This window comes from the organism of the source record quoted next, unplaced genomic scaffold (genome assembly GCF_019419815.1).
Source record: "Pyrus x bretschneideri cultivar Hongxiangsu unplaced genomic scaffold, Pyrus_bretschneideri_v1 Contig21, whole genome shotgun sequence".
Taxonomy (NCBI): Eukaryota; Viridiplantae; Streptophyta; class Magnoliopsida; order Rosales; family Rosaceae; genus Pyrus; species Pyrus x bretschneideri.
Genome location: NW_025999513.1, coordinates 6,493,762 through 6,511,961, shown reverse-complemented (window position 1 = coordinate 6,511,961; position 18,200 = coordinate 6,493,762). Strand labels below are relative to the sequence as shown.

The following is an 18,200-nucleotide window of genomic DNA, read 5'->3' as shown; positions in this document are numbered from 1 at the left end:
TAGACTAAATATGCAAACTGAATAATGTATCACCAATAAAAAATAAGCACGTTGATTAACACTTAACGGGATGTCACACAATATCCCAAACCAAAGGCACTGCTATGTCAGAAAAAGTAAATTCCTCTCAAGTAGGATATGTTGAAAAACGTAAGTTTTTAAGGAAAACTAATGAAAAAAGCTTGAAAACTTTGAGTTTTAATAATAAGGACAAAATAAATGGTAAAGTCAATAGTACCAGAATTGACTTTTTAGTGTGAAAATGTAGTTTTTTGTTAAAGTGAAAAGTATCAGGAGTTTTTCGTTAAAATTCCCAAATTTTTATCCTATATTCAACGACAATTTGAGTACTTCTGTTTTCAACCATTTAAAGAAATAGGAATTATAGCTCAACAAATAATTTCCCAGACCAAAAAAGTTAACCAAAGAAGGCATGGTTCATATATATGGTAGCCAAAATCAGTAAGATTTTGGGAGCCTGCTATTTTTCTGTTTTCTGCCAATATTGGCATTGTATCTGTACAAAACAAAATAGCCAAGAAATCTCGCACTCCCTGTATATAAAGGGACTCACGCCTTTGCATTTTATGTGTAGAACTCGTTGATCTCGAGCAAAAGCATCTGCCCGAATTCTCACAAACCCTTTTTCCTGCTCGCAAATATGATGAGTTTCACATCTCAAACATTGATCGTACTTCTCATTCAAGTTGTCCTTCTTCCAATGTTGCTCCACTGCAGGGTTTTCTTCCCAATGGATGAGAATCTCGTCACCCAAACATGCAAGAAAACCAAAGACTCCGCAGCTTGCGAGGCTCTTCTTCGATCAGACAGTCGAAGTCTCGAAGCAAAAGATGCCACGGGCTTAGTCTTCATCGTGATTGATATATCACAGGCTAAGGCAAACCAAGGCCAGAAAAAAATTGAGGAGCTACTTCAGGCCCCAGGAGCGCCAACAGACAAACTAAACTCTTGCAATGAAAACTACCAAAATGTTATAGAAGATATTCAACAGGCCTCTTCAGTCTTAACCAACGGTGATTATCTCGCTGCTCAAGACCGCATACTGGACACCGTCCATGAGGCTGATTTATGCGATGAACAATTTGCAGGGTCCGATAATCCTCTGTCAGGTTACACCAAAGCTATTCATGATACCGGGACTGTAGGTTCACAAATTGCAGGGCAGTTGACTTCATAAGTTTGATAAGAAATGTTGCCGCAGTATTGAGCCGATAATACTTTTTGTCACACATTAATTTCAGCATTTTCTTTCCCGATCAAGGCAATGTTGTTGATGTGAGGTTCAAATTATGATTTCTTTTGTTACAATGTTGAAGGAATCGAACCCTTGAAATAAATAAATTTCTTTATTTTAATATATTTCACCTGTATCGTTAATTTTATATGAAACTGGAAATTCACCAGTACCATTTGAAAATTTTGAAATCCATGAGATAGCACCAATTTGGTTTTCCAAAAGCAGCAGCTTTTGAAGTATGCTATATATGCATTGCATTGTTATGGTAACAAAGATTTACCTACAGAAATAAGATGACATACAAATTCACGTGTTATAATATAAGTGAATTGGTAATATCAAGTAGCGGTGCGACATTTTACCAAAAAACGACTTAGGAAATAGCCAAAATGATCATTTTCCAAATCTCAATTACTGAAATGATTAGTTTTCCAGTACTTCATGGATATCTGATCGCTTTGTCATCAATCTTTTATCATTATACATAGATATTTAATCGTTACATTGTCGATATTTAGTTTTTATCGGTTCAATAGTTGAGATTTGATTTCTGATCATCTTAATTAATTTCCCAAAAAGGGGAAATCTTTCTGTACAAAATCCGGTTGGATTCACTCTTTGTATAAAGTGACAGTCACACCCAGAACTTAATGTGTCTACGCACCATTTAACTTCTCAAACCATTAGTCCTGAAAAGATGAAGAGTTCAACCTCTCTAACACTCATATTTCTCATTCAAATTGTTTGTCTAGTTGTCTTTCTTCCAACAAGCCATTGTCGATCGGTTTTCCTCCCAAGGGATGATGCCAATCTGATCCACCAAACATCCCAACAAACACCAAATTACGATCTCTGCGTCTCTTCTCTTCAACCAGACCCTCGAAGCGCCGACACAGATGTCTAAGGCTTAGGCATCATAATGGTTGATGTAGTTAAGGCTAGGGTAACTGAAACCCTAAACCTAATCAACGAGCTGCTTAAGAAGAGCCCGGGAGCTGAAGCCTTAAGCTCTTGCAACAGAATCTACAATGCAGTTTTAGGAACTGATATCCTAGTAGCCAATCAAGCTTTTGTTAAAGGTGACTATGACTTAGCAGAGCAAGGCATAAATGTTGTTGGCGTCAAGGCAGATGCTTGTGAAAATGGTTTTACCGGCGGCGGTGGCGGTTCTCCTTTGTTAGATATGAACAAAGCCATCCTTGATCTTGTGGCCGTGACAGCAGGAATTGCCAGGACATTGTTTTGATGTATTAATTTTCTGTTGCAATAACGTAAATTAGATAATAATCAAGTTTCTTGTCTTCTAAAAGGAAAAAATAAATTTAAATTTGATTCTAATTTTTTTAAAGGAAAACTAATGAAAATAGTTTGAAAACTTTGAGTTTTAACGATAAGGACAAAATAAAGGGTAAAGTGAATAGTACCAAGATTGAATTTTTAGTGTAAAAATATGGTTTTTCGTTAAAGTGAATAGTACCGTGGCTTTTTGTTAAAACTCTCTTTTTTTAAACGTAACCTTAGTATGAAAGTAAATTTTCAATTAAATTGCAATTAAATATTTTTCCTATAAAGAATAAACTATTTGAAAAGAAAATCACCAAATTAAAAAAATGAATCAGAGCATATATTGATCATATCCCTATATATAATGTGAGTGTATATATATACTCTTATTGTTGACATATTCTTTAGTAAAGATCGGCCGCATTAAGGAGATGATTAATTTGTGTGTTTAAATAGTATAATTAGCAGAAACGATTTGTATGACATTAACAATATAACGCATTTAACCAGAAGTTGACTTTGAACATACACTATAATTTGAATTTGGAAGCTGCTGGTTACCTTTGTCCACTAATTGATTTGTGCTTGATATGCTAGCCTTTGCGAATAGCAGTAGATTTTGTGAGCATCTTAAAGACGGCACATATAGGAAGCATCTCACAAGGCATGGTAAGAATCATGTCGGATTTTCTCATTAAGAAAGTTAATCAAACCAGATTTTTCACCATCCAGACAACAAAGTTTCATACTACTATATAAAGAGACTCATATCTTACCAAATGTTGTACCAATTAATCTGTTTCTCCAGATATCATCTCCAAATCAAGCATCTACCAAAATTTTCTAAACCCTTTTTTCTTGCTGGGAAACATGAAGAATTTAATCCCTCTAGCACTCACTTTTCTCATACAAATTTCCCTTCTTCCGGTAAGCCAATGCAGGCCGGTTTACGTGCCAAATGACGCCACTCTTATTGACCAAACATGCCAAAAAACACCGGATCACAACCTTTGCGTCTCTTCTCTTCGATCAGACCCTCGAAGCTCCAGTGCAGACGTCAAAGGCTTAGGCGTCATAATGGTTGATGTAGTTAAGGGTAAGGCAACGGACACATTGAACCAAATTAATGACCTTCTTAAGCAGAGGCCTGGTGACAAATCATTGAGCTCTTGTGCCGAAGTGTACAACACAGTTATAACAGCTGATGTGCCGGAAGCCAGTCAGGGTTTTAGTTTGGGTAACCCTAAGTTTGCGGAGCAAGGCATGAATGACGCTGCCGGCGAGGCTGTTTCATGTGAAAACGGTTTTTCGGGGAGCTCTCCTCTGACGGATAAAAACAAAGCTGTTCATGATGTTGCGGCTGTGGCTGCTGCAATTGCCAAAACGTTAGAATAGTTTGTTCCTTGATTTTGTTTTGTGTTCATCTATGGTGCCTTGGTAATTAACTCAATAAATCATTACAGTATCTAAAACCTTTTGTGTGATCTAGCTAGCTCATCATTATCATTAACTTTATATGAACATGTTAATAACTTACTACACTCGAATCATTACATATTAATTTGATAACAAAAATTGCATTCCTTGGACTTGCAAATCAACGTTATTGTTAGAATGTGAGCATCCAACTAAAATTCAAGTGGCAACGAGTTGAATGCCCCAACATAGTTGAGGCTCTTATGACTTATGCTAGACTTCCATCCTTCGATGTGGGATGCTCTCAACGCCATTAACTTGGTTTTGTTGTGCCTGACACATGAAAAATACATTAGTTACAACTTAGAACATGCTTTTGAACTGGAGAAATATATGATACTGATGAATAGAGTTTATTAAAGAACGGATTATGTTGCATTACTTGAATTAGTCCAACTACATATGGAACAGACACCAGTTGATTATCAAAGAAATTTGATATGCTATTGATTATTCATTTGATATTATTAAACAAATCGACATGTTATCAATATATTTTTCTGCTTGTTGTTTAGCTTTGTTCCTTATTATTACTATTTCTTTCCATCGAGGCCAAAACTTGAGGAAATTAAAAATGGTGCTAATAACTGAATCATATATATTCCTCCAATTTTCACATTACTTGTACTTGAGCACCAAAGAAGGAGAACAACTTCCTGATCAAGGGTAACAGTATTTCAAGCTAATCGCGTACTGGCGTGTGAAAAAAAGTTACAAAAAAAAGTGCCAATTTGTGATTGACTTTTCGAACTGTCTCAATAGCAGCTTAGGCGTAGGTAAGTTTTTCTTGAAAATAGATGGCAATACCAGAATGACACCAAAATACTAGACATGTGAACCAACACAAATGTAGACGCAATTGGAACTCATAGGCACATGATTACAAAAAGCGCCTACAAGTGGCAATCAATCAATCTGCCAATCGATGAAATTGAAACATGAGTATAAGTTAACTGGCAACAGAATCAGAACAAACAATCCCAACAAAGTTTCCATTTTTCTGTTCCCATCTTGGAAGATGAGTAGCTCAATCTCAAGATTCTCAACCCTTCTTCCTTTTCTACTCGTTGTTTTACTCTTTGCACCCCCAACAACCCAATCGTTTTTTCTTCCATCAGATGAAGGCAATGATCTGATACAAACAACATGCAAAAAAACACCCCACTATGATCTCTGCCTCTCAACCCTCCAATCAAACCCCGACAGCTCAAACGCCGACGTGCCGGGATTGGCCCGGATAGTATCCGATGCTCTACTGGCCAATGAAAGTGACACACTGGATTACATCCACAGCCTGCTGAAGCAGTCCCCGGAGGTAGATTTGCAGAAAGCATTGGCAGACTGTGCTGAGTTGTACATCCCAGTTGTGATGTTTAGCCTGCCGCAGGCAATTGAAGCATTGGGAAATGGGCACTTTGGGTTTGCAAAGTACGGGATTTCTGATGCTGCAAAGGAGGCTGAGGCATGCGAGAAGGGTTTTGGAGGAGGAGTGAAGTCTCCTCTCACTGATAGGAATGCTCTTGTGGATGATCTTTCTGGTGTGGCTGTTGCCATTCTCAATTTATTAGAGGGTTGATTTTTCCCTATCTTATTATTAGGAAAATGATAAATGATAACCGCACATTCTTTTTCTCCTTTTGCACGCTTTGGTTTTATCTATGTCAATTCTTCTTTAATTTGCTCAATTCAGAGGTTAAAAATAAAAACGAGTGTGCGGAAATCAGTTTCCTAATATTATAGTTAGTATTTGTGTGATGTTGCTTTTCTTGTGTAGTTTTTATTTGTACTTGTAGCTGCTGTTTCAGCCACTGAAATCAGAGTTGTATTCTCTTCATGTTCCTTTGTAGGATAAGATGAGATGAAAACTTTTTTTTAGCTGTTTTGAAGGGTAGGTTTGAAGAAGATCTTATATGGAACGGACTTACTGTTATGTGATATTTTTTATTCAATAATGCATTGTTTTCTCTACATGATAATGTATTGTTGAATCAGAATGCCTTGTGACTGTAAATTCATTTTATGTAAGTTATTCTCGTAGATTTTGAATTGGATTGGGCCGGGTCAAGTTTCCGTAGTGACCCTATGTGGTCGTGTATGGTGCAAGATCGTACGTGGCATGAATGAAGAATGGTGAAGTGCCTTATATGTCATATCTTCATCGTAATGAGGTGTCTAAGGATGAAGGCCCAAGAACATATGAACTCAAATTATAGGTGAAGTTTTTCGTTCATCCATACGATCGAAAATACAGTTTCAAATTAGAATGGTAGAGGAAATTCCATACGCAGAAAGGAAGAGACACATAGAATGATAGAGGACGATAAAGCTTTTTCGCACTTTCTTTAATCCATGAACATGATCGATATTGCAAGGTCGATAATTTGAACATCGAGTGGAAGAGTGTACGCTCTTGCAGATTGTAGCCTAATTTTCTGCTTCACTCGATCAAGATTTGCCATATCCTTGAGAATCGTTTGTGATTTGCATTTATACATGTTGTATCATCTCAAAGATTTCCAGATTAAAAGATTTGGTTACTGTATACATGTGAAGGCAAATGGTATCTTGTGATCAATTGGGACCCTTCCTACTTAATTACAATTATTTGCTGGAAACTCACGGAGCAAATATACTGAGAGCCGCTCGACTGCTAGAAGAAGCGAACACCCTGTGAAATCACATGTTATATGCGGCACCAATGCCTCAAAGCATGTTAAAAGCACACCCTGGCCAAAAACACTTCAACAAAAAGAAAATAAAAAGTTCAATGGGGGAACCTTAGCTTGCTGCATGCACCCTAAGAAACGCAACAGACGCTAGAGTAACAAGTGACACATAACATTGTATTATTGGTCGGAATTCCACAGTTAGGGTTTATGCAAGCTGTTCCAGTTAAATGGGGTTTTCTATTGCCAAGTTTCCAGAATCTTTCCCTTGCTAAAACCGTTTTGTAGCCAAAATGTGTACAAATTACATACCAGAGAATGAAGGGATTCGTATTTAGGTGCAAAAAGAGGCACGCTAGCCTGGCTAACTCGCCTAATCCACGCATTAGCAAAGCATACCTCAAAGAACTAAAATCGACATCTCCATTCTACATTCATGGCATTCCATCCATAGAGGAAACGTTTCTATCTTTGGAGACAAACCAAACATCATAAAACCCCAAATTCATAGATGGAAAATGCTGTTCGGATCAGATGCCTGCAGAACGGTAACAATGCGAATAACGTATCACTTCAAATTCCGGCCAAAATAATGCAGCATTCGAAATGGAAAAGAATCAGATTCGGGTGATTCTCTAGTCGGATAATTGCCACAACTTTATTAGAGGCCAAACCAGTTGCATAGACGGCAACTTTATCAGTATGCATTTGACATCACCTACAAAACACAAAATTGTACTGTAACCTCTCTCTCTCTCTCTCTGTACATACAGGGTATCAATTACCTAGCTAGATTCAGCTTCTGTAATCATGCATACAAAAAAGTGCAAGCATCAATGGCTTGCACGAGGATTCAAAGGCATGTGGAATTTGTTGCTCAACATAGACTAGGCAACAACGTTATAATATCACCCTACCCATCTTTTCAGCTTCTCCTGTGGATCCGAACCAGCAACCTGCTCTACGATACTGCAAGGTGCAATCAAAGTGGAACATTTTACTTCAGACCGTGGAGCCAACATTGTTCATCAAGTTAGAAAAGTGTATATATCGATATTTATTCATATACATGAAGATGCCATAAAAACCAAAAAACAATAAGAAGCATTTTTTACCGAAGATAAAATGAATTTAACATACTTGGGGGACGCAGAACCAGGTTCATTTGATGATGGATTTGGATAGTACTGAACTGAGATCAAATTGCCCTCTGCTCCTCCTGCAGACACTGGAGATCCCTCAAAGTTTACAGGTGAGCTTCTTCTATACGAAATTGCTGCATATAAATGCCAATAGAATGTGAATGTCAAGTAATGGGTAGGAAAAGAAATATTTATAAATCCTTAATACCAAAAAAGGCACCTAGAAATTGTCCAATATAAAAAATTAAAATAAGAGAAAATAACCTTCCACTTCCATCCAAGTGTTTCAAAAGCCTAACTGTTTCAATTTGATAAAGCCTAACGAGAATTAAGTAACTATTTAGTCTCCCTATGATTGTCGACCATATGTAGTTAAGAGATTACAAATATCTGAGATATAATAACCTTATTCGACAAGAAGACGAGCATAGTCTCTTGTTTCCTACTTCTCAGTTCTCACTAACAAAGAAATTAGTATTACACCTCTCAAGAAAACAAAGGCATATCTCATTTAACAATATTGAAACAAATCTAAATAATAGAATAACAAAAATAAGAAAGATAAGGGAAAAGTCTTGGGCTTTAGGGATCTCCGAAACAACAAATGTTGAGAAGCTTATTGAAGGTAAATATAGTTTAATAAATATCTTCAATTGTAATAAGAAACATATACGAACTATTTTGTGAATCACCTTTATAACTAAAACATGCATTGCAGAAACAAACCCATTATTTTTCTGGGAATAACCAAAAGAAATGTTAAAATAAGCATTGATTAGATACAAAAGTTCAAATTGTCAATCACAAAGAGCAAAAGTGATATGCACATCGCAAGTTCACCTAAACAGTTTGAAACTGTTTAAAACCATAAAACAACCAACAAACAAGTTAAGAACTATCAAATACAACAGATCTCGAGTTCAATAAAGAAATATTACCTTGTAAGATTAGCACGAGACAGAAGAGAATGGTGAGCAGCATGGCAAATGTGCTGCTATTGGAAGACGATACCTTAGCAGCTTTCATCTTCTTCAAGGCTTTCATCCGCTCAATCCTTGCACGTTTCCACATGGCAATCTCAGAGAGTTCCTTGATTAACTTCTGGTCCGCCGCATCCAATGATGGGCCTGTTGGAGGTCTGGGAGGTTTAGGAGGCTTTTTATTGTTCGTCTTCTTCCGCTTGTCCTTCACCCATGACTTCTCTACATGATCTATGCACTCATTCCCCTCCAGCACCTTGTTTGTTGCCACCTTCAAGTTAGTGGGGCACACCACACTTGAGTTGGACGCATTGCCACACAAACCGATCCTATCTTCAACTTTAACTGTTCCATCCAACAGTCCGCCACAAACCTTAGCAATTAATGTCTTTGCCTGCTTCTTAGTACTCGAAACAGCGCTATCGCTTGAATCTTCTTCACTAACTACCACCCCATTTTCAAGATCAACTTCAAAGTCCTTTTCCCTCGGACTCTTTTGATCCATTATAATGAACCAAACTCAAGTTAATTGCTAACTCCCTCCCCGGACTCCAAATGCTCAAAGCCACGTTACACCCCTCCCAAATGGAAACAACCAAATTTTGAATCTTGGAGTCAACCCATTAGAAGGAATGGCCTCTTCACAATATATATTATATTCACAGGTGAAACTTGATAACAAATATATCTAGCTTCATCAAACAACAATTTCCAACTTAACTTGCAATTATATCGAAGACAGCTTAATTGAATGCAATTTTACTTGTTTGACACGGCTCGGCGCTTTCCCAAAAGAATAATCAACCAATAAACAACAGTGTCTCCCTCTTTTTTCCTCCCTTTCCTGTCAATCAACAAAACCCTCCAAGCATTAACAACAATACAATATACTAAAAACCCAAATGCAATGTGCATTCAAAACTTGTCGAAAATCAAGAAATTAATCAACTTTATTCAATGCGAATGCGTCTCTCAGATTACAATTGCTTAAATGTACAAATTTAAGATTAAAAAGCAATGCTAAAATGAATCAAACCTGATCAAACAAAACTACATAATGAAAGATTAAGCAAAACCCATCAAAACTACAGCAATCGACACCCTTTATTATGCATCGCCATGAAATTTAACATTGTTTTCGAAAACCCAAAATTCAAAAAATTAAGAAATGATGTAAAAAAATGCAAAAACTAAAGAAAAGGGAGAAAAGGGAAAGTAGAAACCTTCAAAAGAAAGCGAAGAAGCCCCAGATCCGATGCGGAGAAAGAGCTTAAATCGAAGATAGCGTCAAATATGGAAGCTTCAAGTGCTAATTAAAGAGGGTCAGAGTGAGAAGAGAGGAGAGAGAGAAGGGGGGGGGGGGGGTAAGGGGAGGGAGGGAGGAGAGAGAGAGGAATAAGGGAACGGACACGAGTAGTTTTAGGGGGATCACCGAGAAAGTGCAGGGCTTTTATATAATAAAATCAAATTTTGATTTCTGATATTGTGGCGCTATATCTTCGTCGGTTAAATACCACCGCAAACGACGCGCATCTGATGTCTTCTTCTTCCTCTTCCTCGCCAGCTTCACCGACACTTGCATGCCATTTTTTGAATCTTTGACTTTTCTTGTGGGGTTTTTCTTTATTTTTTTATTTTTTTTATTTTAAATCATTTTGGATTATATTTGGACCAATTAAGGTTGGCCTTTGTGATTAATGATAGGGAAGGATTATCAAACGTTCAGATCAAGTGATCCAGACATTTAAATTTGATTCAATAGTTATAAATAGGAGACTTTCTAAAAATTATAATAATTATAATCGTTGAATTAAATTTCAATAGTCCCGATCATTTGATCATGGACCTTTGATGGGAGAGATTCGGAATTATAAACAGACTTTTTATTTTGAAACAAAGTGATGATCTTTATTGATTTTATAATTTGATTAGCATTTAAATCATGGAAATGGGTATATGCTATACAATGTTTGTGGAATATTCTTTTGTTAGAAAGTCAGTTAAGTTTACTTGTATGCATATTAACGACAAAACGTATTAGAGCGTGTCTGATTATCCCATTAATCTTGTAATGCTAAGTTTAGGATTATATGGAGTTATGTAACTTTACCCTTTACCTAAAAGACATCGTTAATCTCATCTCTTTTTTACCAAATTCTCCTTTTTAATGGTAAAATCTCAATGCCAAAGACGCTTTACAACAGTGTCGGAAAATAATTTATATTTATGCATTCTAGTACGGGTTTGATCTTCACTGACCCTACTCCCATAACAACTAACAAATGTTGGGAGACTATCTTAACGAAAAATTCTTTGGTACTTGTATGAAAAGTAACCATCTCAATTATAAGATTAATTCAACAAGGTGTTTCACATACCGCGTCAATAATGGTATCTACAACTAAGAAAATATACACTTTCTAAATGAAAATTATTTATTTTTGTAGATGACTAAGTATTATTTATTTGTTATACTTATACACCGACGATAGTTGCAATGAGAAAAAAAACGAACATAAAACAATAAATAGACATGAAAAGAATGTTCTTAACAACGTAAGTTATGCATACAAAGTTTTAGAATGGGTAACTATGAAAAAACCGCTTAAGGCCCAAAAACAATAGTCATTGTCCAAATATTTGAAAATGAGCTCAAGTTCTTCGTATATTTGAGAATGACTTACCTACACCCTCAAAACCTACATCATCATTGTCACTTGAACCAATAAACATGATAATATGTGTTTTAAGTTTTTCACGTGCGCTCTTATATGATGGATTTAATTATAGCACCGTGACTTTACCATCTTTGTTTCATATAATTTATTTTCGAGTGATGATAAGAACGTTGTAAAGACAAAGACAACCACATATAGTCTGGCTGGATTGGGATTTGAGGATTGAGACTCCGAATTTCAGGCAGTCCTCCAATCCATACGATTCAGAGAAGAATCCCTGCTGAGTAGTGCTGTCACCAAAACTTGATGAACAGAAGAAGATAAAAATGGAGGGAGAGGGATGGGTTATGGGGTTGGCCAACCATCTCACTCACTCACCCACTCTCTCCACGCCCACGATCTCCACGTGAATTAAAAATGGTGACACCCATTTTGTCTATACGTGGAGTTTTTTTTTATTTTTTATTTTTTATTTTTTTATTTTATTTTTTTATTTTTAATAATTATGTGAAGTTGATCCGTTGATAATTGAGTTTATGTCCCATCGTTTACCATAGAGGACCCATTAGCAAAAGATACGAAACATTTATATGGACTTTGTGCTCCCTCATGCATGGTGCATGCGTCGTTTAGGCGGGTGATTCCCCACAATCATACAAACATGACGATAAAATCTTCGTGTCATTGATTATAACCTGAATCTAATTATAAGTTTATCTTTTTTATCACGTGACTAGACGATAACATATATGATATATCAAGTTAATAGTATAAGTTGCTTACACATATGTTTGACATTTTACGTTTGTGTACAATCATGAGTTTATCTTTCTTGTGATATGACTAGTCACGTGATGAGAGAGATATGTAAGAGAAAATTGAAGAAGCGGAAATGAGGAACTTGGGAAGGGAGAAGGGGTCTCGAGATCATCTCCGCTCATGCTCCTATTTGTAGTTGTACTCAACTAATTACGCATACGCATTTCTCATCAGTACCTACCTTTGGTCCAAACCAAAACAACTTATATATGTAGTAGTTGATGACAGGTTTTTGTTGAAGTTAGTATAAGCTTCTTTTGCCGGAGTACTATTGTTGTAGCAGTTGATAAGTTTTGCTTCTCATCAGTACCTACCTTTGCTTCTTTTACAATGATATGAAAAGGTTAAGAAAAATGGTTGTAATCCTCAGCCATTTTTAGGAGTCAAAGGGTCAACGTAAGAATCTGTTTGGACAAACATTAAAGAGATTTTCTTAAAAGTGGGATTTTTTTATGGACTTTCTATCTTATATTTTTTGCTCAATATTTTATATGACACAAAAATTAACGTTAAACTGTAAAATGACAAATAATTTATATAAAATCTCACTTTTAAGAAAATCTCGTTAATATTTCTCATATGTTAAAACTACACTATCAATCCAAACAATGGTGCATATGAGTTAGGCCCCCTGAATATGACACGTAACTAAATAGGCACGTTCACTTGCCATCAAAGTTTGGTCCATTCATTTCTCTTGGAATACACTACAGATTTGCATTTGGCAACACAGGTCAAGTCATGTATATTTTGGATTTGTGTCGAATACTATACCTTAAATTTGTTTTTCCATGAGGTAAGATAACTGTACAATAATCCAGCTCATTTATCATATTAGTCTTATCATCTTCATTGGTCCATGCAAACCCCTATGATGAAGAGATTTTTCAATATATACAAACAAATCAGAATGTCCTACGTCATGTATTATAACACAAGTAGAGGATATTTAAAAAAAATATTCTTTATTTATTTATATTATGACACGTAATATACTGATTTGTGTTTTTGGTATATAGAAAAATTTCTACGTATAATGAGTTAGTCATAACTTGGTATCGAACACATCATCTATATGAGTCAAACTAAAACTTGTTCACTTACAAGTGATGATGAAACACTAAAAATCGAACTTGAAGCGTCTCATTTACAAGTGGATGTGAAGCACTAGACAACATCAATTGATATATAGGCATCTAATCTCTAGCATATGTTTTTTTAGCCAAATTGGTTTTTGACATTAACATAACTCCTCACTTTGTTTCCTGAAATTTAAAATCAATAGAAGTGACCATTGAATTTGTCCACCGTCAAACATGTTGGTCATTCTATGAGAAACTCCATTAAAGTAGACCGAAATAACAAAATACCCTTAAATTTCGTCAAACTATTTTGACAGATTGTTTATTAAATTGAAGGTATTTTTGATATTTTAATCTTGATTTAACAGAGATTTTATACGAAATAACCAATATAATTGATGGTAAAGAAACTCAAGCATTGCTTATATCGATTTCAATTTTTAAGAACCAAAAAGATGAGTTATATTGAACCAAAGAGATGAGTTATGTTGACTAAAATGTCGAGCGAGCTTCGTGATAAAAAGCAGTCGCCATTCACCACCCTCACACTAACACCCACGTGCGGCCGATACATATTCTCTCCGCGGCCCTTGAATATACTGAGGCTTGGGCCTCTTATCTCAGGTACCATTCAAAGGCGGATTGGCCCATCAAAAAAGGGAGTTGGAAACCACAATTGAAATTCTAACTGTTGTGATCCTTTGATATTTGAAATTTATCAACTTAAGCAGAAATTCATGTTGGTTTATCGACAGAAATTTTACTAAAAACAGAGTACACTACAGTTCAACCCGAAATCTAAAAGCACTGCACAAATTGACACAGACTAAAACTTGAAGATAGCAGCACCGCTCGACGGCTTGGAAGCAAAAACATATAGGCCGAGATCGTTATTGTTTATGACGCCTTTGTCAATTCGCGACTGGTAGAAGCGTTCCTGATGCAGATAAAGAACCGCAAAGGATATTTAGGTTCAACAAAATAAACAAACAAAATCGACAACGGAGGAAAGTACCATTAAGGATGTTAGCAGATGTGCAAACCTTTAAGTTGAGGATAAATTGTGGGACAATACTATCTTTTACCAAAGCAACTGCACAGCCGCCCCATCCAGCTCCCGTAAGCCTTGCCCCAAGAGCACCATTCTCCCGACAAATATTTACAAGTTCTTCCAACTCCGGACAGCTAGTTGATTGAAAACGAAAGATGGTAAAGATAAGATTGATAAAATTTACACGATGTGATCAATTATTATTGCGAGTGTGTGTCAGTAGTGTGCACGTAAATTCGAGGGAGATCAAAAATATAAATTTGTACCTGCACTCATATAACACACTGCAGCTGTAGTGGCTATCATTCATAAGATCCCCAAGCTTCTTTAGCTTATCCTCATCACTGCAAAAACAGTTCCAGTGTTAGAATAAAACCTTGTATTTGTTCCCGCCACTAACAAGTTCTATATCGTACCTTAACCGCACCCTAAGCTACCACCACATACAAAATTCCCATGTTTACTAAAGAGAACATAGAGTTAAGTTTAGTACCGATATGCCAATTCCATTCTATATCTTAAGCCATATTTACTGCATCATGGGTAGGGGTAAAAGAGTTCAAATGAACTAAGATAGTACACCACTGGCTCTAGTAACACGTGCTATCTCTCCCTACTTATTAAATGGTGGTAGGTCTCGAGTTTAAACCCTGAGAGGGGTACGATATAGAAGGGGGAATGCTATCCCCTTCTAGTTCTAGTAACCAACAGATTGGCACTTCCGCAACTAATATACAAACCTTACTGTTGATGAGACGGTGTCCTTGAAAGCATGTACCCGCTTGGCTTCAGAGTACACATGAGAGGCTCTCTGGTAAACAAGAGTTTTTCAACATTAAATCAAAATTTCCAATTTTTAAGAAAATAATCGACAAATTTAGCAATGACTCGATATAGGTAACAAAAGAAGTACCTGAGATAACTTGAAGTTCTTTGCAACGTTCAAAACATCCAAAGAAGACGAGGAATCTTTCAAGATAGAGGGCAGACTCTCCCCAAGGATTTCCTCTATTTCCCCAGCTGTATAAGGTTCTTCTTTTAAATTCTCCTGTAGATAAAGACAAAGTGTTATTTAAATGATATAGATAGGGAAGCGATTAATATAAACCTACAATGAAAAGAATCAAATGTATCAAGCACCGATTGACAAAATTTTGGTAGGCAATGAATAAAACTACCTTTACAGCCACGACAGGATCTGTTGACCCACGAGTACTAGCAAATGATATGCACAACTCTTCAACGTCGGAAAGAGTTTTGACACTTGATATTGCCTCTTGCGGTTTCATCCCCAACTTTATCCCAAGCACAATCTAAAAAAGTTTCCGAGTCCACAATGTGAGTACACAATATTTCCGACAAAAAAAATTAGTACACCCTTCTTGTGAGCTGAAAACCCAGGTTGATATTTACCCCCTGTATTAATAGCTCATAAAAGAATTTAGGATTTGGAACATAAGTTTTGGGTCGAAGACCAAAATATATCAAACTTACAGCAGCCAGACGACATTCAACAACTCGGTTATTGTAATTTGTGGCAGCAGTTACTGCTTTCTGAGAATCTGCCAAAGAATTGGCCACAACAAAAGTCCCACCAGCCGGAAGTTGCACATCAGTAGCACGAACAGGGTTAAAATCAATTAGTTCTGCAAACCCAGTCTTGGCCATCACAGAGATTGCCTGCAATTTGAACCAATATCAGGACAAACAGGTGCGTGACAGATATCGGACTCAAATTAATCGAAAATGATAAAATTATCGGACCTGATCCATTCCACCAGATTGTGTGCCAATGTGACGCTCACACTCGCACGTAAGTTGGGCAACCACTTTCTGCTCACAAGAAACAATGTCAACATTGGAAACTTATCTATACAATATGTATAGCACCGGCACACAGACCACTAATATACCTTGGGGAAATTCACATCAAAAGCAGCCATTATTGCAATCGTAGAAGCACAAACTAATGCAGCAGAGCTCGATAGTCCGGAGCCTATGCAAAACAATAAATCTCAAATTTTACTCCACCATATGAGAAACTAGTTGCCCTGTACTTATATATAGATATTATCAATCTAATCAACCTTAAAATTTACAACATTAATTGATGGGAAATGCACCTGTAGGAACTGTTCCATCAATAAGAACATCAAGTCCAACTGGTCTAACATTTTCTCCCTTCGATTTGGCAAATTCGTAAAAACCTTTGTACCTGAACAAAAACATAAACCAATCACTTTCTGCCGTACATTCAGAAACTGATAGTTTTAACGTTTGAACATCAAATGTTTTCATCATCAAACAAAAAGAACGGAAAAAAACTAAATTTAGCCAAACATACAGATCAAAGCATGGATTTTTATGTCTTACCCACAAATGAAATAGTGCCCCCATTTGTGATTCTTCAAGTCAATTTCCTTCAACCACCAGAAAAAGTTAAAAAGTCAAAAACTTTGACTAAAATTGCACACCGATATCAACGGGGATGATCAAGTCAAACAATTTGGTACCTGGGTCGGGTCGGCGGGATAAGTGCAAATTTGGTACTTGTCGCTGACATTGGCGATTCTGAGAACTTTCTCGGTGTCTCCGTCGTCGCGCTTCCGAATTGCGACAATGGTGTCCTGTCGTATGGCCATCGGCAGCACCGAGTAGCCCTCGTAGTCTATGTGCTCTCCGATCAAGTTCACTCTCCCTGAATCCACCGTCCGATCACAAATTCAAACACGTGCACAAAATCGAAAACTGAAAAATCCCCGAGAGAGAGAGAGAGAGAGAGAAAGAGAGAGAGAGGGACCTGGCGAGCGAGCGAAGAGTTGGGGAGGGTGACCGAAAACGTGCTGGAACTTGGACTTCATCCGGTTGAATCGGAGCTGGGTCTCGTCGAGTTGGGAGGAGTCGCCGTAGACGGCGTCGAGGGTGTCGTGAATTGGGATGGGGAGTTCTTCGTGTTTTGCCATTTGTGCCATCTACTTGATTACCCGAACCCTCTGCAACCACTTAAAGAAAACTCAAAGCCCCCCGTGACGGCGACGGCGACGGAAGCAAACAAAAACTTAAAATTATCTAATTATTATCGAATAATTAATAATTAGACAATAATTTAGGACACTTTGGGATTCGGATTAAGGATGAAGGGGAAGAAATAGGAGCGAGGAGTCGGAGGAGTCGGAGTTTTAGAACCCGCTAGTTAAGGAAGAAGATATTTTTATGGGGACGAGAATTAAGGAAGGAGATAAACAACCTAGTAAGATTAAGATTTCGAAGTGGTTTTACAGCGCGAATCTGAGACCTTGATGGGTAGTTACGTGGGATTTGGATAATTCTGGATTCAGATATAGAAGTGCTCGTTGTCGTTTCGGATTGGTTTACTCGTTTTTTTTAATATATATTTTTGGAATTTTTATTATTTTATTTTGCAGTTACATTACGTGGGGTGAGGTCCAACTGCTGCCGGTACGCTTTTTACGGTGTGCGCGGCGAGGCACGGGCAGTGCGGTGCCGCGGAGGGGTGGCGGGCAAAACAACAACAATCCTCATATTAATACAAGGGTTATTAGTTTGAAATGCCCATTGAAATTCTCATTGGGTCTCATTTCACCCGCTGAAACTGACAATTTCAATTTTTTTGTCTCACTTTATCCACTTCGGTTAATGGATTCTTAAATTTAAGAGTATTTTAGATATTTCACTTTTTATACATTTATTTACCTTTAGTCCTCACACTAAGCAAGTCTCAATTTTATTTTTAACAACTCTAA

General features: G+C 36.9%; 6 protein-coding genes across 6 annotated transcripts; 4 read left to right on the top strand and 2 right to left on the bottom strand.

The window, feature by feature from the left end:
* Positions 1 to 751: 751 nt before the first annotated feature.
* Positions 752 to 1,198, top strand: LOC125477388 (pectinesterase inhibitor-like). Its single transcript, XM_048584418.1, has one exon. It carries the CDS (start codon positions 752 to 754, stop codon positions 1,196 to 1,198), a length of 447 nt encoding a protein of 148 aa, XP_048440375.1.
* Positions 1,199 to 2,177: 979 nt separating this feature from the next.
* Positions 2,178 to 2,504, top strand: LOC125477387. The gene has a single exon (XM_048584417.1). The coding sequence runs from the start codon at positions 2,178 to 2,180 to the stop codon at positions 2,502 to 2,504; it is 327 nt and encodes a 108-aa protein (XP_048440374.1).
* Positions 2,505 to 3,274: 770 nt separating this feature from the next.
* LOC125477403 (cell wall / vacuolar inhibitor of fructosidase 1-like) lies at positions 3,275 to 4,456 on the top strand. Its single transcript, XM_048584450.1, has one exon. It carries the CDS (start codon positions 3,413 to 3,415, stop codon positions 3,935 to 3,937), a length of 525 nt encoding a protein of 174 aa, XP_048440407.1. The 5' UTR covers positions 3,275 to 3,412; the 3' UTR covers positions 3,938 to 4,456.
* A 335-nt stretch (positions 4,457 to 4,791) lies between these two features.
* LOC103961279 (cell wall / vacuolar inhibitor of fructosidase 1) lies at positions 4,792 to 5,988 on the top strand. The gene has a single exon (XM_009373824.3). It carries the CDS (start codon positions 4,944 to 4,946, stop codon positions 5,592 to 5,594), a length of 651 nt encoding a protein of 216 aa, XP_009372099.2. The 5' UTR covers positions 4,792 to 4,943; the 3' UTR covers positions 5,595 to 5,988.
* A 1,327-nt stretch (positions 5,989 to 7,315) lies between these two features.
* LOC125477402 lies at positions 7,316 to 10,388 on the bottom strand. The gene is made up of 5 exons (XM_048584449.1): positions 10,239 to 10,388; positions 10,030 to 10,115; positions 8,765 to 9,650; positions 7,825 to 7,960; positions 7,316 to 7,653 (listed from the first exon to the last, which is right to left on the bottom strand). Exons 3-5 carry the CDS (start codon positions 9,309 to 9,311, stop codon positions 7,593 to 7,595), a joined length of 744 nt encoding a protein of 247 aa, XP_048440406.1. The 5' UTR covers positions 9,312 to 9,650; positions 10,030 to 10,115; positions 10,239 to 10,388; the 3' UTR covers positions 7,316 to 7,592.
* Positions 10,389 to 14,061: 3,673 nt separating this feature from the next.
* Positions 14,062 to 17,768, bottom strand: LOC103961282 (galactokinase). The gene is made up of 13 exons (XM_009373826.3): positions 17,237 to 17,768; positions 16,950 to 17,134; positions 16,810 to 16,856; positions 16,560 to 16,651; positions 16,350 to 16,432; positions 16,201 to 16,269; positions 15,931 to 16,116; positions 15,615 to 15,749; positions 15,350 to 15,484; positions 15,177 to 15,247; positions 14,703 to 14,780; positions 14,429 to 14,570; positions 14,062 to 14,322 (listed from the first exon to the last, which is right to left on the bottom strand). Exons 1-13 carry the CDS (start codon positions 17,406 to 17,408, stop codon positions 14,212 to 14,214), a joined length of 1,506 nt encoding a protein of 501 aa, XP_009372101.2. The 5' UTR covers positions 17,409 to 17,768; the 3' UTR covers positions 14,062 to 14,211.
* Between the last annotated feature and the right edge of the window lie 432 nt (positions 17,769 to 18,200).